The sequence below is a fragment of the Phascolarctos cinereus genome, unplaced genomic scaffold, assembly GCF_003287225.1.
Source record: "Phascolarctos cinereus isolate Bilbo 61053 unplaced genomic scaffold, phaCin_HiC Scaffold_5;HRSCAF=322, whole genome shotgun sequence".
In the NCBI taxonomy this organism is placed as follows: domain Eukaryota; kingdom Metazoa; phylum Chordata; class Mammalia; order Diprotodontia; family Phascolarctidae; genus Phascolarctos; species Phascolarctos cinereus.
In genome coordinates, this window is record NW_027555958.1 from 215,111,530 (window position 1) to 215,139,376 (window position 27,847).

General features: G+C 35.0%; 1 protein-coding gene across 5 annotated transcripts in view; it reads right to left on the minus strand.

Annotated features, from left to right (window-relative positions):
* The window catches only part of TINAG (tubulointerstitial nephritis antigen), a 212,104-nt gene that overhangs the window by 141,938 nt on the left and 42,319 nt on the right, over positions 1 to 27,847 (minus strand). For all 5 annotated transcript variants that reach the window (XR_013487005.1, XM_020993922.2, XM_020993917.2 and 2 more), the window contains exons 5-6: positions 8,996 to 9,119; positions 3,125 to 3,275 (exon numbers count right to left, since the gene is read on the minus strand). Coding sequence is in view for 4 of the 5 variants with exons in the window: in XM_020993922.2 (XP_020849581.1) it covers positions 3,125 to 3,275; positions 8,996 to 9,119 (275 nt within the window). In the remaining variant the exon portion in view is untranslated. The remainder of the gene's footprint in view (positions 1 to 3,124; positions 3,276 to 8,995; positions 9,120 to 27,847) is intronic.

Consider the following 27,847-nt stretch of genomic DNA (forward strand, 5'->3'; position numbering starts at 1 on the left):
AATGTAGCTAAAGCATAATTTTTAAAAAGTAGCTTTATTGCTCTGTTTTGTTTGTTTTCTTTTGTAACATGACTAATATGGAAACATGTTTTTCATGAACTCAGATGCATAATTGAAATCAAATTGCTTGCCTTCTCAAGGAGGTAGAAGGGGCAGAGAGAATGTGCAACTCAAATTTAAAAAAAATTTGTTAAAAAATTTACAAGTAATTGGAAAATATTTAACAAAATAAAAATTTTGAAAATATTAGGAATTCCTCTTTGAATAGAAAACGGTGAGAGATATATTGAAGGATATAAAGTACATTATAAAGAAATCTCATATTGTTTTATAAATATAAATGCAGTCACAAATCCTCTCAATTCAAAATATTAAGGTCAGGCACACTTGCTGGGAAGAAACTGAGGCAGCTGGACTGCATATTTATATTTAATGACACAAGTAAAATGTGGATTTTTTACCTTTGTACATAATTTCCCCCATCCCTTAATTGCTCTCACTCTACATCTTGACTTCTTAGAATTTTCGGCTTCCTTTTGATTCAGCTCAAAGGCTATTTTCTACAGAATGTTTTTTCCATTTTGTTTTTGTTTTGTTTTGTTTGTATGTGTGTGTGAGAGAGAGAGTGGGTGCATATATATACACACAAATTTGTGTGTTTGTGTGTGCATAAGTATGATATCAGCATGTGTGTGTTGTGTCCATTACTAAAATGGAAGCTTCTTGAGGAGAGGGACTATTTTTTCTTTTTCTTTTTTTACCCTCAGTTTGGCACTTAGTAGCAATTAATAAACACATGCTACTTAATTGTTTGATTAATTGATTCTTAGACCCCTTCATGTTTCTGGCCCTTGGTTATAGTCTGATGCTCTGTGTAACCTTGAGTAAGCAACAAATTCCCTGGGTCTCACTTTCCTCATTTGTATATAACTGTATTGGACTAGATGCCCAACTAGATATTCATTTGGCAGAATTCTGTGCTGTTCAATCAGATCTAAGTCTCTTCTTATAGCCAAGCAGCAGTAAGGACTCTTTTTCCTCTCCCCCTCCCCCTTTTTCTCCCTCTCAAACCAAATGTGGCATTGGAGAGACAAACTTCTCTCAAGGTATAGGTAGTGATTTGAGGGCAGTAGCTATCACTGAAGAAGAGTTCAGTTCTGTTACAATGAGCTTCCAATCATTCTCCAACCTACAAGCAGCTTCCCAACAGTATAAGCCTTCATGTTAGCTAACTCTATCATTGGCTTCTTTAGCAAGTTCCACCAGTTGCCTTTTCCACTATTCTCAGTGCCTCAGTGACAAATCAGACCCTCCTGGTGAAATTCCCCTTTCTGGCAATTATGAGCGCAGCAATCCTAATTTAATCTTCCCACAATCTCCACATAATTATTTCATTTACCTCTTTTGTCAATTTTAACCTTTCAAATTTTAAAAACAGTGAAATGAAAATGATGAAAGGGGTCCACAATGCCTTGCAGCCTCAGTTATTTCTCTGATCTTTAACAAGTCCTTTCATATGAGGGGCAATTTTCTATCTGGTCCTCCTTACAATTTGTGTCTGCCCACATTTTAACAGGAAAACTGCATTTGTGAACATGTGGATTTTCTCTGGTTTTTTTGTGCACAGAAGTTATTTTTTCTATGCATTCTAGTAACCAAAGTGCTCCTTTATAAAAGGGGAAGTCTCACATACTAAGTATATAAAAAGGAAATGCAAAGTAATTTCAGGGAGGTAGGGAGAACAAAACAACTGAGAAAACAAGAAAAAACATGCAAGGTAGCACTTGAGTGTAGTTTATATTAGCATTCCAATGACAATCCCCCAGCCAAGTTATCTTCACTCTTTATCTCTTATATCTTCTCTCAGAAACCCTTTACTCATTTTCTGTCTATCAAAGGACCTTCTCTGGGTTCCTCACACATTGCACTCCATCTCCCATTGCTCTCTGTGCTTTTGTACTGCCCTTATCCTCCCTTACCACCTAAGCTTCATAGAATCCTTCTCTTCCTTAAAGACTCAGCTTAACTACTACTCTCTAAAGAAAGACCTTCCTAATGTCCACAAATTCTGTGACCATCCCTCCCTAAACTAAACTTCTGTCTATTTTCTATGGATACTCATATATATACATTTCATCTTCCCTGACAAAATTTAAGTTCACTTAATTCTCATATTTGTCTTAGCAGAGTTCCTGGCATGTAGTAGGTACATAATAAATGTTCTTGAGCAATTAATAGAAAGCTTTCTGTTTTATGAATCTACATCAGCTTATTAGTATGATGATACCTAAACAATCAACACATATAGATTATCACAAAAAACCCAGTATTTTTAAGGCATGTCCAAATGGAATTTACTTAACTACTCTATAACTTTCCAAATACCTACATGAAGCTGGCCAGGATTTTTGTGGCATTTTCTTTTTAAACATAGACAATACTTACATTCCTCATAAGTCATCAAGCCACTCAAAAAGCTTTCTTTAAGTATTAAAAAAAAATTGCTATGACTTGAAATGTATGCATTCATCAAATGATGTGATTACAGTACAGCAAAATGTTGATGGATATAAAAGGACAACAAACAATTTCATGTAATAAGTCATTCATCATGTTAATTCAATTCAGTTCAGTTCAATAAACATTTCCCTACACTGTCTTTCTGCCACTGAGACAATATGGTGCAGTTGCAAATATTCTAGCCTTGGAATCAGGAGAGAAAAGGGTCTAAATGTTGCTCCAAGTGTTGATATGACAATGGACAAGTCATTCAACTTCTCCTCTTCAGCTTTTTTGTTTGTTTGTTTCTTTGTTTTTATCAGTAAAGTGGAGAGATGCCTATAGTACCCACCTCATAGAGTTACTGTAAGGATCGGATGTGACAATATACTCAATGTACTTTGCAAATAGTAAAGCTATGTAAAAGCTATTATGATTCAATATCTGTGACAAGCAGACCATTGTTCTTAGCACTGAGGTGGATATAAAGTTTAAATAAATAAGGTCCCTTTCTTTGTAGATTTGTACCCAATAATCAAATACACTTTTCAGTATTTGATTGTTACTTCTAAATCTACATAGTTTCCATAAGAAACCTGCAAATACATTTTGGGCTGCTATTTACCCACGTTTTCTCAGGTACCACCAAGCTTTGTCAATGCTCCCTCCTTTGCATCCATGCCGATTCCTGACACAGCAAGAGATCAAATTCTGAGGGGATAGATTGGCTGTGTAGCGACCATTGGACTGAATTGCTATTCGATCAGCTGCCACACCTGGTTGAAGTAAAATATTAATGCATGTTAAAATATAACACTTGTATTCATATTTATTGTACATAATACCTTGCCTACTATCTTTCCAGCCTATTACAATGTAATTAAATATATTACATCAATTCCCTTCAACTAGAAATAACTATATCCAAGGTAGGCCAGAATCCATACAAGGTAAGTGTATTGACCACAGATGGTGTTTAAAGGCTGTTAAGAAGAGATATTCCACAGCATATTTCAATGAACATTTATAGTATTTATCATCTCTTACTAATACATTCATTTGTTATGATGTGTTTGAAACCTATATTGCCTTCTATTGCTATCTGTAGACATAGAGATCATCCAGTCACTAAAATTCACATAAGAAGTCTTAAAGATTGCATTAATCTATTATCTCACCTTCTTTTCCTGGTGTCCAATAATGCCATATACTAGATAGATGATTGATAGGTAGATAGATAGATAGATAGATAGATAGATAGATAGATAGATGATAGATAGATAAGTATAATGATAGTTATATATTATTTACATATATTATATAACATTATATGCTATATATTATATAACCTAATAATAATATAATAATAATGCTGTGTATAATGCTTATGATTTTTACAGAGCTTTTCTGATAGTAAAGACCTATTAATATTAGATACCCCAATCAGGTTGTTATATATAGCATCAACTGAAACTTGACAGGAAAAGGATCAAAAACATAAAGTCCTCATATATCCCAAAATTTTCATAGCAGCACTTTACAATAGCAAAAACCTGGAAACAAAATAGTCTTCAGTTGATTGAGGAATGACTGAATAAATTGTGTTATGGAAATGTAACAGAAAATTATTGTTCTGTAAGAAATCATTAATAGAAGGAATTCAGAGAAATGTGAAAGACTTGTATAAACTGAATAGAGTGAAATCATCAGAAGCAGGGGGAAATGTGCAAAACTATATTGATGTAAATTAAAATAACACTGAACAGCATCTGATCTTACATTAAATCTTGGTCTTAGGGGACTGATGATGATACAGGCTATCTTCATCTAAGGAGAGAGGTGGGGTCTATAGGCACAGAATGTTACATACAATGAGTAGCATTGTTGGTATGTTGATTAGTTCTCCTAAACTGTTTTTTTCTTTTGTTAGAGGAGAAAATTCAGGAGATGGGGAGGTAGAGGAGAGAGAAGTGATGGAGGTAGTATGACATTCTACATAGAATGCTAGAATTGGAACTAGGAAGACCTGAGTTCAAATCCTGTCTCTTCCACGTGTGACCCAGGTAAGTCACTTGCTCTGAAACTCAGTTTATTCATCTATTCAGTGATGGATTCTAGCTCTAAATCTCCGAACCTAAAAGTATATCAGGAATGACTGTGATATTAAAAAAAAATAAAAGACATAAATAAAATGACTCGCCCCCCCCAAAAAATAGAAAGTTAAAATAACGACTATTCTCAAATTATTCTCTTGATGTGTAGTAAGAAGGATTTAACTCTCATTTAGTATCAAAGATTTAGAGCTATTGACTCAGAAGGGATGCTCAAGATCATTTAGTCAACCCTTTCATTTTATAATTGAGGAAACTGAAGCCTAGAGAGGCAGTGACTTTCCCAGGTTCACAAAGATACTAATAAGCAGCAAAGGTGGGGTTTGAACTGAGTGACAGATTCTATATAAATAAGTGTATTTTTTTTTTACTAGATCACTTCTTCTCCCCTAACTGTCCTTGCTTTACTTTGAGCCTTGCATTTTGTAGCTTTCCTCCCTCATTCTCTCAATGGGGTTATAAATTTCTGTTGTCCAAAATTGCTTTTGTAGTCAGTCTCCTCAAAATGTTCATGTCAGAAGAATCTTTTTTTTTTAAATTTATACCAAACGTACTTATCCTCATAAGCTCCTCAATTCTTTTCACTGTGATTTGTCTGAGGTCACATAAGTATAAAGCAGCATACAAAGTATCACCATTATTCTTATATTCAAGTAACTCCCCATTCAATTTAAAATCCAATTTTAAAGTACCTCGTTTATAGTACCTCATTGCCTTAAAAGTAGATGGTTCAGTACAAGGATTCAGAATCAACAAGAATTTTTTTTATAATTTAAAATTCTCCTTTATTTGTTCTAAAATTTAATACTTTTCAGTGAAATGCAATTGAAATCTATGGTTTTCTATTGTTTTTGTTTTTGTTTAAAAAAAAGCCATATTTCTACAAAATATACTCCATCACTTAACCCAGATATTTCTGAATCTCAGAGAGTAATTAGCTCAAATTTACATGTAATATTTAGAAAAAGATCAGAGAACAGAAGAAAGACTCAATTCATTTGAAGTTGCTTTCATCTCGCTATTTTAAAAGCTTTATTGAGCGTTACCCATGGGGTGCATTTGCTTGTTATCTCTGTTTATTAGTTGCTGTCTAAAAGTTTGCCCTATGCTGCTCCCTCATGCTTGTGAAAACCTTCACTGTTCAGACTGAATTTGGTTTTCTTTGTAACTGGCCACTTTTTTTTGCTATATTTTCTGAAAACTCCCCTTTTGTCCTTCATTTCTCCATTTTTCTCAATCATTTTTCTGATTTATTTTGACTGTTGCTGAAATTAATTAATTATCTAAATCTTTATGAAAAACATCACATTCTTATTATAGTCTGATATCCTACCTAAGACACTTACTAGCTCACTAACCCTGATTAAGTCACTTAATACTTCTGTGTCTCAGTTTCCTCATCTGTAAAATGAAGATAATAATAGGACTTATCTCAAACAGTTGCTGTAAAAATCAAATAAATTAAAATAGGTAGAGTGCTTTGCAAACCTCAAAGTGGTATATAAATGCTAGATATGTTTAAATGCTAACTATATATATAATATATATATATAAAACATGATATATTATTATGATACAACATAATATAATGCAAAATAGTGTGGTGTATAGTAGATAGATAACTGATCTTAGAACTGGAAAGATATAGGTTCAAATCCTGCCTCTGACATCTTACTGGCTATGTGACTCTGTTAAACTCATTTATCCTCTCAGTACTAAAGCTACAATTGTTATGTTGCAGAGACAGTGCCAGTTTGCTTTGAAAGAGGGCATTTCCACATTTAAGAGTTCCCTATATCAATAAAATTACATGTCTAGTAACTACCCACAATGCAATGCAGTATAATACAATATAGTGTAAAGGTAAACTATACTAGGCACCTAACATATTTATGGGAATCATTTTGATTAAGTAAAGATATTCATCTATTGCCAAAAAGTATAGAAGGGAATAGAACACCAGACAAATAAATGTGATAAGAGAGAGAAGATAAAGAAGGTTGGAAATGGTGCAGAACATAAGACAACAATTCGTTCTATGAAGCCATAGTCAAATAAGAAATGGGAATTTGACTTTCCCAAAGAGTATCCCTGAAAGGGGACAGGTGAGTGTCAGAAATAATGATGGAATGGCATCAGAGACAAACATTGCTATTTTTACAAGTTTGAAGAGCACAGTATTTCTTTTAGGACTAAGGCCTTTGTGCAAATCCAAAGAGTGACTAAAAAGTAACATGACTTTAAAAGCAGTCGCTTCTGAGTGACTAATTACAGTAATGTTGCCAATGCTCAAATCTCTCTTTGGGATTAGACCTGCACTCTAAGGTCCTTTCCAGCTCTAAATTTGTCATCCTAAGATTGTCTTCAGAGTTTGTGGGTCCATTGTCTGGTTTTTTCAATTCTAATAAAGCTCATACTATGAAGATAACTTTAGTGTTTGGAAATAACTAAAAGGCATATAGAAACAAAATCAGCAAATCAGGTGGGTGGTCCAATTGAGTAATATGATTTCTAGTAAAAAGAAAGAAAAAAATTATGATATGACTATAGAGAAATGAGATGATTTTATTCATAACTTGTCAACTGACTGTAAAAAGGACATCAAAGAAAGAGTTCTAGAAATACTTTGAACAACAGCAACACCTTGGGTGATACATTAGACTGCAAACTCCTTGGTAGTGAGGACGTTTTTTTCTTTTTTTCTGCATCCTCAGAGCTTAGCATAGTGCCTGGTATATTCTATGGAATTAATAAATGCTTGATTACTGACTTGTTGACATGTCTAGCCTCTCAAGGAAACTTCTTAAAAGAATAAAACATCCAGTGAATGAGCCCTAGTACATTTCTTTAAAAATTTTTCTTAATCTAGTTACACTGGAAATATTTTCAAAATGTGTTGTTTTTTTTAATATGAAAGAGAAAATGCATATTTTCACAAGTTCATATTCAGCTACATACTTCTATTTCTCCATACTTCAAAATAACTTAATAATCATTTATTCAATAAACAAGCACTTCCAGCATTTCAGAAGAGGAAGGCCTGAGTTCAAATTTGGCCTCAGATACTTACTAACTATATGACCCTGGGAAATCACTTAATCTCTCCATGTCTCAGTTTCTTCAACTGTAAACAGGAATTATAATAGCACATACCTTCCAAGTTGTTGTTAGGATCAAAGGAGATATTTTTAATGTGCTTAGCACAGTGCCTGCAACATAGTAGGCACTTAATAAATGTATGTTTCCTTCCTTCCTTTCTACTCTGCCATGCACTGAGTAATAAATACAAAGATAAAGGTAAGATAGCCCCTACCATCAAAAAATTATATTTTAGTGGGGAGATATGATATACCATGTTCCCAGATAAATAAATATAAGACATATGCAGGATATACCAAAGGAAAAAAAAATAAATGCACAGCAGTTTGGCAAATGATTTGGAAGAAAGGCAAGAAATCTAAGAATTCAGAAAAGGCCACCTAAAGGCAGTGGCACCTGAGCTAAGCCTTCAAAGGAGTTGAGTGTTCTAAGAGGTAAAAGGGAGGGAGATCATTCCAGATTTGGGGGACTTCTTCAAAGACAAAGAAGTGGGAGTTTCATGAATAGAGTATAGGAAGTAGGCTATTTTGGTTTGAGTGTAGAGTGAACATCTAAGTATAAAAATAAGCATTAAAATTTTGATAAAGGGGTAGCTAGATGGCACAGTGGATAGAGCTCTAGCCTTGGAGTCAGGAGAACCTGAGTTCAAATCCAGCCTCAGACATTTGACACTTACTAGCTGTGTGACCCTGGGCAAGTCACTTAACTCTCTCTAATTGACTCACCAAAAAGCAAAAAAAAAAAAAGATAAAGATAAAATATATCATGTGCTCTATTATTCTGTGTGTAGAGTTATTCTTCTAAATCCAAAGGTTTAATCAATTGCTCAATCAGTCAGCAGTGTATTTATTATCTTTTGCCTCTCCAAAAAGAAAAAGAAAGTGAGGGGTAGGGCAGGAAAAGCTCATGTATTTGATTTATTTTTCTTTTAAAATTGAACTCAGAACGGGAATATCAATTTTAAGCATATAAATCTGATAATTTACCTTAAGCATGATGTAGAATTTTAAAGATATAGCCATTATTTAATTTTAAAAATGATAGAAATTACAATTATATTCTCTTAAACATTGGCTGTAGTAGAATCCTAGATTAGGAGTCAGGGGACCTGAGTTTCTGTTCAAAGTCAGCTACTAATTAACTGTATTATTTCTCTAGGTCTCCATTTCACCATTTATAAAATGATATTGGACCAGATAATCTCTAAAGTACCATATAGCTCAAATACCCTAAGTAATCTTGGGCATTATAAAAAGAGAGAGAAAGAATTAGAATAACAATATTACTTGCAGTAGAAAATGCCCAGGATGCAGCACAATTTTTTTGATCCAATGGGTCATGAGTCCATCCAGGCCACTTGTAGGAGGAGATAAAAAATTCTGGAAGATCAATCTTTGAAGGCAAAGTGACCTAAAAAAAAAAGTGAGAGAGAGTGAAAGCACCAGTGCATCACAAGACCACATGATCATAGATTTATTTTGAAGGGACCTTAGAGTTCATCTACAAGGTGATTGTAAAAAGCCATATACTTATAGTAAGTAGCATTGCCAGGAATTGAAGCTTCACCCTGTATACTTATGCTAACCTCTGCACTATTCTGCCTTTATATTCTAAGAGAGGTACAATCAAAGTGGAACAGTTAGGTGGCGCAATGGATAGAGCACCAGACTTGGAGTCAGTAAAACCTGAGTTCAAATCCAGCCTCAGACTCTTACTTAGCTATGTGACCCCGGGCAAGGCACCTCACTTTCCTCCTCTGTAAAATGAGCTAGAGAAGGGAATGGCAAACCATTCCGGTATCTTTGCTAAGAAAATCCCAAAACAGACTCCAAAGAGTTGGTTGGACATGACTGAACAACAACAAAATAAATATACAATAAAAGAGATATGGCCGGACAAGAGTTTCTGTTAAAAAAAAATCCATTTTAGTGGGTGGTGGCTCAATAATAGTATTCCGTTGCCAAGGGGAAGTGATTAAAAGATTTTGTTGTCATTTTATTTTGTTTTGGCTGGTTGAATATTTTCCCTCCCCTAAAAGTCTGTACATTTGGTAAAGTGATTGGCAATACTGTGTAAGACAAGTTGGAGTAAACAAATACTGTGAATGGTGAAGAGAGTGATGATGCATGATGATGGTGATGGTGGTGGGGATTAACGATTATAGATTATAGTTTAATGGGGCTTTATGCTTCACAACTTCACATAGCTCTCTACTGAATGTTTGTGAATTTTTTGGAAATTCAAAATTTTTGAATAGCATAGCTAAAAATGTGAGTTTTTTAGCCAAAACTTTTAAGGTGGAAGGGGCTGTAAGAAAAGATAGATAGAGAGATAGATGAATACAGATCTTGACAGCAACTATGGTGAATAATGATGAGTTTTTATGATATTATAAAGTGAATTGGTAGGTAGAGTGATTATTGTGGGTTATTGTACAACAACAATGCTTTTATCCCTCCTGATGTTTCTGTTATCCTGAGTCAGAGCTATGCTCATTAGAGAAAAAGATGATACAGTGTTATTTAAATCCGTCCTCCATAGGAGCAAGAATTTTCAAAGTCTAGAACTTTTTTTTTTCTTTCTTGACTCTAATCAGAGTCAGGAATAGGTTTCCTACATGGTAATCCAAGGATTGACAGTCTTGGAGCAGTAGGCAATACACCAATTTGATACTTTGAGGCTTGACAACTCAAGAACTTTGATAATTTGATTTATTCCTCTCAATTCCTATGCAATCCTATAGTATACAGTACCCTTGGGGATGATGTTAAGATGTGTTGGCTACTGTCTGTTAAGTTCTTAATGAAGAAAAGGATTTCTTGAGATGCATGGTATCACTGGTATGCTATAAAAGTATGACACCCTAGGATACTATTTTCAAATTCATCACATCAGAGATCTAGAACTGAAAGAGGTCTCAGAATTCAATTAGTCCAAAAGCCTCATTTTGCAAATGAGGAAATTGAGGTCCAGGAAATTTAAGTGACTTGTCTAAGATAGTGTCAGAGGCAGGATTAAATCTAGAGTGAGAGTTTTTCTAATGTGTTAAAATTCCTCATCTCTTAACTTAAACAGTATCCATTTATACAATCACTTTTATGTTATGGGAAATGAAGTGCAATGGACTTAAATGAATGAATTAATTAAAATGAAAACTCAAAAAGCTCTTTCTAAAAATCTAAACTTTCTGAAGTAGTGCACCTCATTGTATGTTTCCAGATTGCAATAGGAAATGCAGGGCAGACGAAGGTACGGTGTTTGTTGTTGTTGTTGTTGTTGTTTTAGCAGGAAGGTAGCAAGTAGAATAGAAGTAAAACGTGGGAAATTGTTGCTATTACTAAATTTTTGAATATATATATATATAGAGAGAGAGAGACATTATATATATATATATATATATATATATATATATATATATATTTGCTATATATGTGTGTGTTTGCCTATATATGTATATGTGTATATGTGTGTGTGTGTGTGTGTGTGTGTGTGTATGCATTGGCTTGACATTTTATATAAATATAGAAACAAATAAAATGTCAGGCTACTGCTCAAGTCTCTACAAAAATTACCTATGACAGTTACACAACATCTTAGATAACTGAAAGGAAGAAGATTTAGAATTAATCTATTTGAAAATGTGTACCTGTATAACAACTCCTGGGCTTCAATTACAGCAGAAGAGAGAAGACATTTGTTTAAGGGAATGTCTCCCTTGACAGTGAAAAACATTAGACACTGGATCTATGTACTTAGACTATGTCCACATGGATGATAGTTGAAAAGGAAAAAAGGATGTTTAGACTTTAGTCAAACTTGTCACCGTAAGATATCTATAACAATACGATGGATAAAGCCATTGAAGCCAACCTCAGACACTTTCTAGTTACCAACTAGAGAATAGGTAAATTCACTTAACTCCTGTGTCTGTTTCCTCACTTGTGAAACAGGAATAATAATAATAGTACCTACATGTCAAGGTTGTTGCTAGGATCAAGTGAGATGACATGTTTAGTGGTTTTCAAAACTTAAATGGGTGGTTAATAAGTGTTTTATGCGGTGGGGAGGACTTGTTGGCTCATTAACTAAGCTTAACATACAGGGAAGTCATCCTCATTTCATTAGCAAAGCACTGGAGGTGAATTCATAGATAAACTCCTACTTTTATCTACAAGTATCTGAAAAATAAAATATTTAATGAAATAATGCCTATAAAACACTTTGAAAGTATTAAAATGCCATGTAAATATCAGTTATTATTATTATTAACAGCTATCATTTATATAGCACTTTAAAGTTTTTTAGTAATATTATCTCATTTTTGTCCTCACAATAACCCTAGGAGGGAGAGGTGGAGCCAAGATGGTGGAGTAAAGGCAGAGACTGGCCTGAGTTCCCCCTCAAACCCTCCAAATACCTTTTAAAAATGACTCTAAACAAATTCTAGAGTAGCAGAACACACAAAAAGACAGAGTGAAACAAATTTCAAGTCCAAGACAATTTGGAAGGTTGGCAGGAAAGGTCTGTTGCGCCAAGGAGAGAGAGGGCCAGAGTCGAGTGCAGGACATGCCAGCACAGACCTGGCTCCAGCAAACCTGGAGCAGTTCTCAGGGCAACTGAATCACTGGCAGTTTCCAGACCTCTCAGCCCACAGAGGCCACAGACAACTGGGAAGTTCAGCAGGAAAGGTCTGCCACACCTGGATGAGAGTGAAGTGCAGTCCAGCCAGCACAGACCAAGCCCCAGGAAACCAGGAGCAGGCCTTGGGCATGACCAGGTCAGCAGTGGCAGTGGCAGCAACTGTTTCCAGAGCTCTCAGCCCACAGAGGGTAAAGGGGTTGAACAACTGGTCAGAAGGAGAGCATAGGGTTCTCTTTGCTAGCACTGAGGCAGGACTCTGTTGCTTTGCCCATACTCAGATACAGATCACAGCCCAGGGTGGTAGTCCCAGTGTAAGAAGGAGCACTAACACACCAGAGCTTGCGGTCATAGTGGAGGGCAGAAAAGAGTGTTTGTGGTCACTCACAGAGCGGAGCACAGGGCAGTAGAATAGTATACACCTCTCCTTAGATCATGCCACCTTGGAAGAACTGAAATCTTACAGGTCCCTAGAATTATTTCTGAAAACAGCTGCACAAAACCACTAAAGCTTGAGACAGTGCACCCCTATCCTGGAAGCAGAGCCCTACATTAACAAAGATTTAAAAGACAAGTAATAGGCTGGGAAAATGAGCAAACAATGGGGAAAAACTCTGACTATAGAAAGTTATTATGATGACAAAAAAGATCAAAGCACACATCAAGAAGAAGACAACAAAGCTGAAGCTCCTACATCCAAAGCCTCCAAGAAAAATGTGAATTACTCTCAGGTCATGGAAGAGCTCAAAGAGGATTTTGAAATTCAAGTTAGAGAGGTAGAGAAAAAAAATTGGGAAGAGAAATAAGAATGATGCAAGAAAATAATGAAAAGCAAATCAACATCTTGGTAAAAGAGACACAAAAAGGTACTGAAGAAAATAATACCCTAAAAAATAGACTAGCCCAAATGGTAAAAGAGGTCCAAAAAGCCAATGAGGAGAAGAATGCCTCAAAAAGCAGAATTGTCCAAATGGAAAAGGAGATATAAAAGCTCACTGAAGAAAATAGTTCTTAAAAAATTAGAATGGAGCAAATGAAAGCTAATGACTTTATGAGAAATCAAGAAACAAAACAAAACCAAAAGATGAAAAAAATAGAAGACAATGTGGATTGTCTCATTGGAAAAATAACTAACAGGGGTCAGAGCCAAGATGGTGGAGTAAAAGTGGTGATTTGCTTGAGCTCTCCCCCAAACTCCTCCAAATACCGGTGAAAAATGGTTCTAAACAAATTCTACAGCAGCAGAACCCACAAAAAGACAGAGTGAAACAAATTTCCAGCCCAAGACACCCTAGATGGTTGACTAGAAAGGTCTATTGTTCCAGGCTGGAAGAAGAGCATGGTTACAATAGCAACTGGAAAAAAAAAATTGAATCAAGTTTTTCTGATAAAGGCCTCTTTTCTCAAACATATAGAGAACTGAGTCAAATTTATAAAAATAAGAGCCATTTCTCAATTGATAAATGATCAAAAGATATTATCAGTTTTCCAATGAAGTGATCAAAGCTATCTATAGCCATATGAAAAAATACTCTAACTCACTATTGATTGGAGAAATGCAAATTAAAACAATCCCCCCCTTTTTTTTTGGAAATTGTACCCAGGGTCACACCGCTAGTAAGTGTCAAATGTCTGGTCTGAGGTCAGATTTGAACTCAGGTCCTCCTGACTTCAAGGCCAGTACTCTATCCACTGCACCACCTAGCTGGCCCCCAATTAAAACAATTCTGATATACTAACTCATATCTATTAGACTGCCTAATGGGACAAAAAAGGTAAATGACAAGTGTAAAGGATGTGGGAAAAATGAGACATTAATGCACTGTTGGTGGAGCTGTGCACTGATTCAACTGTATACAGACATTCCCAAACTTATTTGGCCTACCTGCCCCTTTTCAAAAAAAAAAAAATTGCTCAGCTCCTCCCTAGGATTAGGTTATATTAACCCTTATCTTTATTTAACACTTCCCAATTTCACCCAAGGCTACTACTGCCCCACCCCCCATGCCTCCACCCCCCCCCCCGCCCTCCACCCCTGATCATTCCAGCAGCCATCAGGGAATGTTATCACCCACTTTGGGACCCTATGTACAGAACAATTTGAAACTATGCAGAAAGAGCTATAAAAGCATGTATACCCTTTGACCCAGCAATACCACTACTAGGTCTGTATCTCAGAAAAGATAAAAAACAAAAAGGAAAAGGACCAATGTATACAAAAATATTTATACCAGCTCTTTTCCAGGGGCAAAAAAGTAGAAATTAAGGGGGTGTCCATCAATTGGGGAATGGCTGAACAAATTGTGGTATGTGATTATACTGGAATACTGTTGTATTATAACAAAGGATGAGCAGGATACTCTCAGAAAAACCTGAAAAGAGTTGCATCAGCTGATGCAAAGTGAAATGTATTGTGTACAAAGCAACAGCAATATTGTAAGATGATCAGCTGTGAATGACTTAGCTCTTCTCAGAAATACAACTATCCAAGACAGCTCTGAAGGACTTACGATGAAAAATGCTATCCATCCCTGGAGAAAGAACTAATGGTATCTGAATACAGATTGAAGCATATTTTTCTTTTCCTTTACATTTCTGGAGTTTTATTTTTTTTGCCTATATTTTCTTTCACAACATGACTATTATGGATATGTTTTGCATGACTACATATGTATAACCTATATCAACTTGCTTGCCTTTCAATGAGGGGATGAGGTGGGGAGAGAGGAAGGGAGAGAATTCGAAATTCAGAGTTTTAAAAATGAATGTTCAAAATTGTTTTTACACATAATTGGGGAAAATAAAATACTAAATAAATGTAATGAAAATAAAACAATAACCCTAGAAGATAGGAGCTGTTATTGTGCCCATTTTACCAATGAGGAAGCCAGAGCTCAAAGAAGTATGGGGATAGATAGATAAATAGATAGATAGATAGATAGATGATAGACAATTGATAGAAATATATTAGCTATATAGATAATAGATAAGTAGACGAGACAGAAGATAGATGACACATAGATGGATAGAGAGAGCAATTATTAAGCACTTACTATGTGTCAGGAAAACAGTTAGATGGTGCAGTGGATAGAATGCCAGGTCTGGAGTCAGGAAGATTCATCTTCCTGTGTTCAAATCTGTTCGTAGACACTTACTAGTTGTGTAACCCTGTTTGCTTTAGTTTCCTCATCTGTAAAATGAACTGGAGAAATAAATAGCAAAACACTCCAGTATCTTTGCCCAAAAAAACCCTAAATGGGGTCACAAAGAGTCAGACATGACTGAAAACAAACGAACAACAAATGTGCCAGCCGTAGTGCAAACTGTCAAGGTTACACATCCAAACAAGAAGACGATACCTATTCTCAAGGAGTTTCTACTTTAATTGTGGAAGGTAACACATAAAGCAAAGCTGGAAATCAAGGCAGATGGGTAAGATAGTCCATGAGGAGATGGAGGACCAAAAGTGGTCTGGAGTGAAGTGAAGCATGACTGAGACCCCTCCTGAAATAGTGATCGGGGAAGACAGTCACCAAGCAGTAGACCAGGACTTTAGAGTGGAGGTACCATCAGAGTGATAAAATTGTTGAAAAGAAAAAAAAGTTGAAGCCCAGAGTTGAGATAGGAGTAAGGCAAAGCATGGCTGGATCCTCTTTTTAAAGAGTGCTCAGGTCAATGAGCTACAAATTAGGAGAACAGGAAGGGGATGGTGGTCAAGGCCCCCAGAGAGACTAGATGACTTACTGAGTCTTCCAAAGACCCCAGGCCCAGCACTTCATCTACTTTACCATACTTTCTTTCAAGTAGCTAGACATTATCGTTGTTGCTGTTGTTGTTGTTATAACACATAGAACAAATGTTAAGGTTCAGAAAGGTTGCAAAACCACATTCTTTAATAAATGTTTAAAGTAAAATTGCAGGATCAGAGATTTAGAATGGAATTTTATATTTGTTCTTTATGTATTTGTGTTATATATAATGTATATATGTATTATTATGTATCCATATACATACACATATTGTCTGTTATCTCCCTAATAGAATGTACAATTCTTGAGGGTAAAGATATTTCTTTCTATTTATCCCTTTTATTTTTTTAATTGATTTATTTTTAGTTTTCAACATTCACTTCCATAAGCTTTTGAGTTTTAAATTTTCTCCCCCTCCCTCCCCCCCTCCTTCCCCAAGATGACATGTAATCTGATATAGGTTCTACATATACATTCCTATTAAACATATTTTCACATTAGTCATGCTGTAAAGAAGAATTAGAACCAATAGAAAGGACCACAAGAAAGCAGAAATAAAACAAAACAGAAAAAAAATAGCAAATAGTATCCTGCAATCTGCATTCAAACTCCATAATTCTTTCTCTGGATGTGGATAGCATTTTCCATCATGAGACTTTTGGAGATGTTGTAGATCCTTGCACTGCTGAGAAGAATGAAGTTTATCAAAGTTTGTCATTGCACAACATGGCTGTTACTGTGTATAATGTTCTTCTGGTTCTGCTCACTTTACTCAGCATCAGTCCATACAAGTCTTTCCAAGTCTTTCTGAAGTCCACTTGCTCATCATTTCTTACAGCACAATGGTATTCCATTACATTCTTTTACCACAACTTGTTCAGCCATTCTCCAGTTGATGTGCATTCCCTTAATTTCCAAATCTCTGCCACCACAGAAAGAGCTGCTGTGCATATTTTTGTACATGAGAGTTGGTAAGGATATTTTCTTTTCTTGGGGGGGGTGGCAGACTGTATCCCCAGTGCCTTGCATAGTGTCTGGCACACAGTAAATACAGAATAAATGCCTTTTGATTGGCCAACAGCTTACCTGATCAATTGATCTGATCTGACCCCCTCATTTTCCAGGTAAAGGAAGTAAAGTTACATTGCTCTCCCAAGGACCCCAAAAGTAATAAATGGCAGAACCAAAATTTAAACTCAGATCTCTAATTCCAAATCAAGGGTTCTTTCTGACTAATGGGTTCAGATTTCTTAAAATAAATTTGTATTTATATATTTTTGTTTTATATCACTTAACTTTCCCTTTTTATCTCTTCCCTTCCTCTTACCAAAGAGCTATAATTTATTACAAAGGTTTTTTAAATAACAAAAATGAAATTGATAAAAACAATCAGCTAAAACTGATTAAAACATCAAAAAATGGCATCTTAGATGTGTTAATTTTGTTAATGAAAGATTTCAAGCAAAAACTTTTCAATTTCAGGTAAACAAAGTTGTCTATTCTTACGTTTTCTAATTGTATCTATCCTTTGGTTAAGAATTTATCCCTCATCCTTTGCTGTGAAAGGTATATGATCTGTTTATCTTATATTCTTTTATAGTAGATCTTCAATATTCAGATTGTGCATACATTTTTAATGTATTTTGGAACATGGTATAAGATGTTGATCTAAGCCCAGTTTCTGGGTTCAGATCTTTAAAATGATGCATAGCAAAGATAGAAGCAAAGACACATAACCAAAGGCAATTCATCATGTAAGAAGAATGTGAAGAATAATAAAGCCCCAAATGACTTAGGCCTTATTAAAAAAAAATGCCAAGGAAAATAAAGAAGCCTTTACGAGGGAAATTTAGAGCAAAATATAAGGGGAATAAAGGCATAAGTCTACTATTTGGAGTAGGTAACAGAAAGAGAAGAAAAAGCTAATACTCCTTTCCCTATTTTGCTTCTATGCAACAGCCCAACCCCATCCCACTGGAAATTTTGATTTCATAATTGACTCTGCCTAGCTCTGATAAGGTGAGCCTTTTTTGCCTTGTCTTGCTGGGAATCAGACATCCATGATTAGGGGTACATTGGTAAATGTTTAACAACCAGATCTCTAGGGGGAAAATAAACACATGACACACTTTTACATTTAATCTGCATTATTAACATTTTCTCTATTACTTTCTTCAATCTAGCAAGTCAATAAAACAATATTCTGAGATGTAAATATTTTCACTGAAACTTTAACAATTAGCCTGTTTGAACTAGCTTTAACACACTTTTACCAAAACTTCCTGTGATATCATCAATATTCACTGGAATGAGCACCCTCCTCTTAGCAAGAAGGTACTCTTCCTATGTATATTGTCTTCCCCTATTAGAATGCAAGCTTCTTAGGGGTAAGAACAACCTTATTTGCATGTATTTATTTCCCCAATGCTTAGCTCATTACCTGGTACCAAATAGAGGGAATTTAATAAATGAATTATCTATCTATAAAAATTAATAAGCTTAATGACAGTTTCTGCTAAAATGCTGTAATAGATTATTAAAGGGATGAGTAGTAAGTACTTGGATAGTGAGAAGGTGATGATTTTGAATGTCATGCCGTATTTATGTCATTTCTTTTTATGACAGGGCCATTCAACTCATAGACCAGGAGGATGTGGTAGATCTAAGTATAGTTATATTTCATAAATGTATTCAAAAACATCCTTCATACTATCATCATAAGGCAGATATAGATTAGATGATGATGATTGAAATGATTTTGAGTCAAGGGAATACTTGACTCAGGTACCTGTGGAAGGATAAAAAAAAAAAGACACAGGTCCAAAAGATCTCTCAATCAATAAATATTTCTTAAGAACCTGCTATATGGAGATAGGGAGCCAAGATGTCAGGGATTTGCCTGGGCCCTCCTCCAAACTTTTCCAAATACTTTTATATAGTGTTCAACAAATTCAAGAGTGGCAGAACTTACAAAGAGACAGGGTGAAACAATTCTGTAGTTCAAGACAACTTAGTCAGCAGGAAAGGTCTGTTGCACCAATGTGAGAAAAGAGTGCAGTCTAGCACAGGCCATGCCAGAAAGAAACCATTTAAGTATCATGGAGCCATAGTTAGGATAATACAAGATTAAGCAACTTCTTCATTAAAGGATGATGGGGCTTGAAATATGATATTCTGGAATGCAAAAGAGCTAGGATTACAACCAAGAATCACCTACCTAACAAAACTGAGTATAGTCTTTCAGGGGGGAAAATAGACATTCAATGAATAGAGGATTTTCAGGGCAGCTAGGTGGCACAGTAGATAGAGCACCAGCCCTGGAGTCAGGAGGAACTGAGTTCAAAACCAGCCTTAGACACATAGCCCTCACTAGCTGTGTGACTCTGGGCAAGTCACTTAACACCATTGCCTAGCAAAACACAAAAACAAAACAAATAGAGGACTTTCAAGCATTCTTGATGAAAACACTGGACCTGAATAGCAAATTTGACTTTCAAATACAAGACTCAAGGGAAGCATAAAAAGGTAAACAGGAAAGGGAAATCATCAAGGACTTAATAAGGTTAAACTGTTTATATTTCTACAAGGGAAGATGAGATGATACTTGTAACTCAAAAACTTAGAAGGAGCAGAAAGAAAGCACAGGTGTGAGTTGATGAAGATATGGTACCTAAAATAATAAAATTAAGGGGTGAAAGAATATACTGGGAGAAAGGGGAAAGAGAGAGGCAGAATGGGATAAATTATCTCACATGAAAGAGGCAAGAAAAATTTTTTACAGTGGAGGGGAAGTGGTGAGAAATGAGGTGGAGTGAGTGAACTTTATTCTCATCACAATTGGCTCAAAGAGGAAATGACATACGTATTCAATTGGGTATAGAAATCTATCTTACCCTACAAGAAAGTAGGAGAGGAAGAGGATAAGTGAAGGGGGGTGAGGGTTTTAGAAGAGAGGCAGATTAGGGGAAGGGGTAGCCAGAAGCAAAACACTTTTGAGGAGGATCAGGGTGAAAGGAGAGAGAGAATAGAAGAAACGAGTCTGGGGAAAATAGGATGGAGGTAAACAAAGTTAGCAATAGTAACTACGAAATAATTTCTGAAACACATTTCTCAGATAAAGATTTCATTTCTCAAACGTATAAACTGAGTCAAATTTATAAAAAATAAGGGTCATTTCCCAATCGAATAAATGATCAAAAGATATGAATAGTTTTCAGATGAAGTAATCAAAACCATCTATAACCATGTGAAAAAATGTTTTAACTTGTTATTGATTGGAGAAATGCAAATTAAAACAATTCTGAGGTACTACCTCATGCCTATTAGATTGGCTAATAGGACAGAAAAGGAAAATGAGAAATATTGAAGGGGATGTGAGAAAAAATGAGATATTAATGTACTGTTGGTGGAGTTGTGAACTGATTCAACCATTCTGTAGAACAATTTGGAACTATGCCCAAAAGGCTAGAAAGCCATACACACTCTTTAACATTGCAATACCACTACTAGGTCTATATCCCAGATGAGATTTTAAAAAAGTAAAATACATACAAAAATATAGCAGCTCCTTTCTGGTGACAGACAATTGGAAATTGAGGGGAATGACCACCAATTGGGAAATGGTTGAACAAATTGTGGTATGTGATTATGATGGAATACTATTACACTATAAGAAATGATAAGCAGAATGCTCTCAGAAAAACCTGGAAAGACATATACGAGGTGATGCAAAGTCAAATGTGCTGTGTTACAAAGCAACAACAGTAATGTAAGTTGATCAATTGTGAATGATTTAGCTATTTTCCGCAATAAAATGGTCCAAGATAAGTCTGAAGGACTTATATGAAAAATGCTATCCATCCTCAGAGAAAGAACTGATGGTATCTGAATACAAATTGAAGTATAATTTTTTTTGCTTTCTCTATTTTTCTTAAGGTTTTGTTTTTAAGGGTTTTTCTTGGATCTATGTATTCTTTTACAACATGACTGTTATGGAAATGTTTTGCATAACTACACATGAATGACCTATATTGAATTGCTTTCTTAATGAGAGGGACTGGAGGTGGAGGAAGAAAGAGAATTTGGAATTCAAAATTTTAAAAACAAATGTCAAAAATTATTTTACATGTAACTAGGGAAATATAAAATACTAAACAATAAAAAGGTAAAAATTAATTAATAAATTGATTAATTAATAGACAGAAAGACAAATGCATCATAAGAACCTACTATGTGCCAGTCACTATGTCAAGTTCTGGGCATACAGAAAGAAGCAAAGACAGTCCTTGTCCTCTAGGAGCTTACAATCTAAATGGGGAGAAAACATGCAAATATATACAAAAGCAAGATTTTTACAGGATAAATAAGAAATAAGTAACAGAAGGAAGGCACTAGAATTAAGAGGAATTCATAAGAGCATAGATTTAGAGCTGGAAGGAATCTTAGAGGTCATCAAGTTCAAGCCACTCATCTTACATAAGAGGAAACTGAGGCCTAGAGATATTTAGTGACTTGCCAAGGGTCATCCAATTAGTATCTGAGGAATGACTCAAAATCAAGTCTTTCCATCTCCAAGGCCAGTGATGTCTCCACTGTACCACACTAGAAAAGAGAGTTCACATCTAGCTAGTACTTAATAGTGTACACAGTACTGTCATCATATTCTATGTGGTAGATAGTATAAGCATTTTTATTACCATTTTACAGAAGATGAAATTGAAAATCATAGAGGTTAAGGGCCTACAAATACCAAAAAGAGATCAAGGAAAGAGGAAAAGCTACTCTATATAGAAAAATATTTGTAGTGGCTCTTTTTGAGGTGGCAAAAAACAACTCGAAACTAAAAGGATGTACAGCAATTGAGGATTGGCTGAATTAGTTTTGGTATATGAATATGATGGAGTAATATTTGATGTAAGAAAAGAGGAAATAGTTAATTTCAAAGAGCCATGAAAATAATTATATGATGTGATCCAGAGTAAAGTGAGCAGAACCAGAACAACTTGTACTATAACAACATTGCAAAAATGAACAATTTTGAAGACTAAAACAAACTGATTGAGAATGAAATGAGCAACTCAAAGAGAACAATTTATGCAATTATATTACTCTGAAAACTATAAGAGAACATGATCAATACAGTGACCGTGATTCCAGAAGAGCAATGATAAAGCACGCTTTCTGTTACAGGGATGTGATAGATTTAAGATGAAGAATAAGACTTACAGTGTGTACACAACCGTTAAGGGAATGATTTTCTTAGCTATCCATATTTGTTATAAGAAATCTTTTTTCCCTAATGGAGAGGGCACTAAGGGGGGAGAGAATATAGATCTTGTAGTTGTGGGGTTTTTTGTGAGGGTGAGGTGAGAGAGGTGAGGGTGCTACAGATGTAAGATGTTTCACATCCTTTCAGATGATGTCACTGTATTGCTTTTACTTATTGGTTTTACTTTGTTACAAGAGACGTCTATGTAATCTATAAATATTTGTAATGTAAAAGAAAAAAATTAATAAAAATTTTAAAACAAATTGATCAAAAGTATAAAAAAAGATCCTATAGATAATTTTTAAAAAGGGCTTAGTCTAAGTTTGGGGTGCTCAACTAAGACAAGTTTCAGAATTGGAGTAAGAATTCAAGAACTGGGCAAGTTAGCTGTCTTTGAAGGACTCCTCCAGAGAAAACAGATTAACCTTATTCTCTGTAGTTCCAAAGGATATAACTGGGATGAATGCTTGGAATAATAGGACAGTAGATTTCATGGATAGATAGATATACACATATACATATATATGCAAATATGAACACATATACATATACATAAACATATGCACACATATGTGCGTGTGTGTGTGTGTGTATATATATATATATATATATATATATATATATATACATGAATCCACACATACATACATGCGTGTGCATGTTTGTGTGTATATCCCTAACAACTAGAGCAGCTCAAAAGTGGAGCAGCAGAATGGGCAGCTCTGAGCTATCCTTCACTAGAAATGTCCTGTTTAATTTTCTGCAAATGATAGCATATAGGGGCTTTGTGAATCAGATAAGACATCAATTATTTAAGGATGCCTCCAACTTGAAGATTTTATATTTTTATGATTTAAAAACATTAAAACAAGGAATGGTCATTTCCCCTCTTGTTATTAGTCTTCTGGCAACAGGGTTATTACCTATAAATATCTTTCATTTGTTAGACAAAACTATTTCTTTCTTGAAATTTGAGCAGCAATCATGTTATGCCAGGAATTCTATTTTGGGAGCTCACTTTTAGGATTTTTCAAGGGTTTACGACTTGTTTAACAACCTAAAATTATTGCCTCATTGTCCTGCAAAACAAGTCCATTATGTCATAGTAGTCGAAGCAGGATAGACACCCACATTGCCTTGCAATTATCTTTGCCTCTTGACATCAAATAATCTGCCATAATCACCACAATGCAAATTGTGCATCCCTTCATTCCATGATAATTGCATTGCTCTGTAAATTACAAGTGCTTTTCAGAGGTTTGTGAATAAAAGCAGGGATTACTCTATGACTGCACCTCCAGTGCTTTGCTAATGAAATGAGTGCGACTTCCCTAGATGCTAAACATGGTTAATGGAACAACAGGTCCTTCTTTTTGCATTTATATAGTATTTTTTAAGGTTTTAAAAGAACTGTACATATTTTACCTTATTTGATCTTCATAACAACACTAAAATGCAGTGCAGTTATTATTCCCATTTTTATAGATGAGGAAACTGAGGCAGACTGAGTTCAAGAACTTGCCCAGGGTCACATGACTATTAAGGTCACATTTAAACTCAGATCTTCCTGATTCCAAGTTCAGTGCTCTATACCATCTAAGTGAAGAATTGGTAACAGAACGCAACTAGCATTGTACCATGCAATTATAGTTGACTTACTATCCTTACTCTACTTTTTTAAGATGTAAATTGGAAGTTAACAATACTAAGTGTATCTTTTAAATTTTACTTTTATTGATTTTGTTTTTGTTTTTGAATCACCTTCATTTTCAAATATATCATCCTAACCATCCATTGTAACATAGGAGGGTAAGAAGAAAGAAAGAAAAAATAGGTCAGAAGAAGTAACACCTCAATGAAGTCTAACAGCATACAAATGTACCAATAAGATAGCTCCCTACTTCTTCAAAGTAGGGAAGAATATGCATTATGTCATCTCTTCTTCAGGATCAAACTTAGTCATTATAATTTTCCAGAATTAGATTCAGTTTTGTTGTTGTAATTGTTATTTTTTTCATTTACATTGTATATTGTTTTCCAGGTTCTGCTTACTTCGTCATGAATCAGTTCCCATGTGCCTTACCATGTTTCTTGCATTTTTCATATTCCCTAAGTTTTGTTGTTTGATATACCACCTTTTTTTAAGCCATTTCTCAATCAATGGAGATCTATTTTGTTTACGGTTCTTTGTGGCCACAAAAAGTAGTGCTATGAGCATTTTGGTATTTGTGGGAGCTTTCTTTTTATTGTTAATATTTTCAGGATAGTATTTGTGGGACCTTTCTTTTTATTGTTAATATTTTCAGGATATGTGCCCAGCACTCGAATCCCTTAGTCAAGTAATATGAAAAATGTACTTACTTTTGTAGCATAAATCCAAATTCTTTTCCAAAATTAATAGACAAAATCACAGCACTAGCAGCCCTACAATTGCCCCTTTCCATCTTTTATCACCATTGTCAGTTTTCTAGGTATGAAGTAAAACCTCAGTATTGTTTTAATTTGCATTTCTCTGAGGGAGCATTCTTTCACTTGCCAATAGTCTGTGATTCTTTTTGAGAACTGTTGGTCCATATCTTTTGGCCACTTTTGGAGTGGTTCTTGGTCTTAAATATTTGCTTTAATACTCACATTCTCTCTCTCTCTCTCTCTCTCTCTCTCTCTCTCTCTCTCTCTTTCTCTTTCCACATATAAAAATACATATTTGCTTTAGTATATACATATATATATATATATTATACATACATATATATGATATTAGACTCTTTTTAGACATATTTGATGCAAAAGCCCCTTTTCCCCTAACAGCTCTCCTTTATATATTAGATAACATAATTTTGTAATCAATATTATCTATTTTATACTTTGTGATCAGTTGTATCCCTTATTTGGCTAAAAAGTCTCCTCAGCCATATCTGTTAAAGAAATGTTGTCTCTTTCTTTACTAATTATTTTAAATTGTGACCTTTAATGTTCAGGTTATCCATTTTTAATTTCTTGTGCTATGTCAGTGCACTAGATTTTATCTCTATGAAATTGGTTTCCAATTTTCCTAGTTATAATTGCCCACCTATAATCCATTCTAACTGGATTATAACAAGAATTACTTCTTTTATAGAATAGAGAATTTCCCCCCCAAGTACTAAATTTCTCAGGTTTATTAAGCACTGTGCCATTGAGTTCAGTTGTTTCTGATTCTTCCTTAACTAGTTTGTTCCACTGATTAAATAAGATACTGTGCTAACATGAAAAAGCAGAAAATGATAAATGTTGGAGAAGATGGGAGAAATTGGAACACTAATGCGTTGCTGGTGGAGTTGTGAACTGATCCAACCATTCTGGGGAGCAATTTGGAACAGTGCCCAAAGGGCTATAAAAATGTGCATACTCTTTGATCCAGCAGTAGCACTTCTAGGGCTGTATCCCAAAAAGATCATAAAAATGGGAAAAGGACCCACATGTACAAAAATATTTGTAGCAGGTCTTTCTGTGGTGGCCTAGAATTGGAAATTGAGGGAATTCCCATCAGCTGAGAATAGCTGAACAAGTCGTGGTATATGAATGTAATGGAATATTATTGTGCTATAAGAAATGATGAGCAGGCAGACTTCAGAAAAACCTGGAAAGACTTGTATGGACTGATGCTGAGTGAAGTGAACAGAACCAGGAGAACGTTGTACAATGGCTAACATTGATAGACTTAGCCCTTCTCAGCAATGCAAGGATCTAAGACATCTCCAAAGGTCTCGTGATGGAAAATGCTATCCACATCCAAAGAAAGAACTATGGAGTTTGAATGCAGATTGAAGCTATTTGCTATTTTTTTCTTCTGTTTTGTTTTGTTTTCTCTTTCTTGTGGTTCCTCCTATTGGTTCTAATTCTTCCTTACAACATGACTAATGTGAAAATATGTCTAACAGGAATGTATATGTATAGCCTATATCAGACTGCAAGCCATCTTGGGGAGGAAGGGAAGAAGGGAGGGAGAGGGAGAAAAATTTAAAACTTAAAATCTTATGGAAGTGGTTGTTGATACATCAAAATAAATTAATTTAAAAAGCTCATACTTTTAAAAAAAAAGTCACTTACCATGCAAAACCATTTTGAAATCATAATAAACATTCAGAAATTTTGCCTTTTCAAGTGGCCTAGTTATTAAACAATATATAAATGAGAAATCATTTAGCTATATTCTCAAAATATTTTGCCATGTTTTAAAACTCAAAATAAAAAGTGAAAAAAGCTTCTTGCCTTCCACAGCAGATAACAAACCAGTGACAGAACCTCCACATTTCAATAACCAGAACAAGATGCATTACTCTTGAAGATGTCGAATTCACTCAACGGTTGCCACATAATTTAATGTAGGTACAGTGATTGTGGGAAGCTAAATGGGACAGTGGATAGAGTGCCAGACCTGGAGTCAGGAAGACTCATCTCCCTGAATTCAAATGTGGCCTCAGATGCTTATTAGCTGTGTGATCCTGGGCCAGTCTCTTAACCATTTGCTGCAGTTTCCTCATCTATAAAAATTTTCTTCTGAAACGGCAAACTGCTCCAATATTTTGCCAAGAAAATCCCAAATGGGATGAATCATACATGACTGAACACTAACAAATTATTAACTATTATTTCTTCTACATTATTTCCTATACTAGGGATGTGTGTACAACTTCATCATAGAGAATTGGTAAAGAATGGTGGCTTATCCAGATCAACAATGATAACTTCGTGCTCCTGGTAATTGAACAGTCTCCAATCCTGGTGGAGTCCCATCCTCAAAGCAGCATCCTCTGCCCAGCCACCTAGCTCACTTTGCCCTTTTCTGGCTCAGTACCTTGTAGCCAAGGGGAAGGAGAAAGAAAAGGAGAAAGACTAGCAGGAGTCCCCAAGGCCTGGGCAGCTGTAGCTCTTGCCACCAGCCCACTGTAATGGACTTAGAGGGAGACAGAAGCCCAGGCTGCTATGGTGCTTACGTGGCCCTGCCACCACTGTGTGCATCACTATTTTGTCTATTTTTTTCAACTTAATAAAAATTAACCTTCTATGCCTATGTTTTTCAGGGATTCCCCCCACCAGAATAAATGAGTTTTATACTTGGTCAAAGGCCTTTTCTGAATCTACTGATAGGATTTTTGAAGTTTCAAATATAATTACATTTTCCTAATTTTAACCATCTCTGGTAAAGTTTAATATTAGCTAAAAAAAATTTTTTTGGTATATTGTTATAGGGGTTTTTTTTGGGGGGGAGCTAGGATTTTATTTAAAAATGTCACAGTAATATTCATTACTTATATCAGTATAATTACTCTTTTTTCTTCTTCCTTGCATGGCCTATGTATGAAGATTAAATTTCTCTTGCTTTTATTTGAATTTTTTAAAATAATTTATTTAAAATAATCTGATGGATATTAGATATTAATTGGCCTTAAAAAACTTGGTAAAATTCACATATAATCCACTCAAAACAGAGTTGGTGTTTT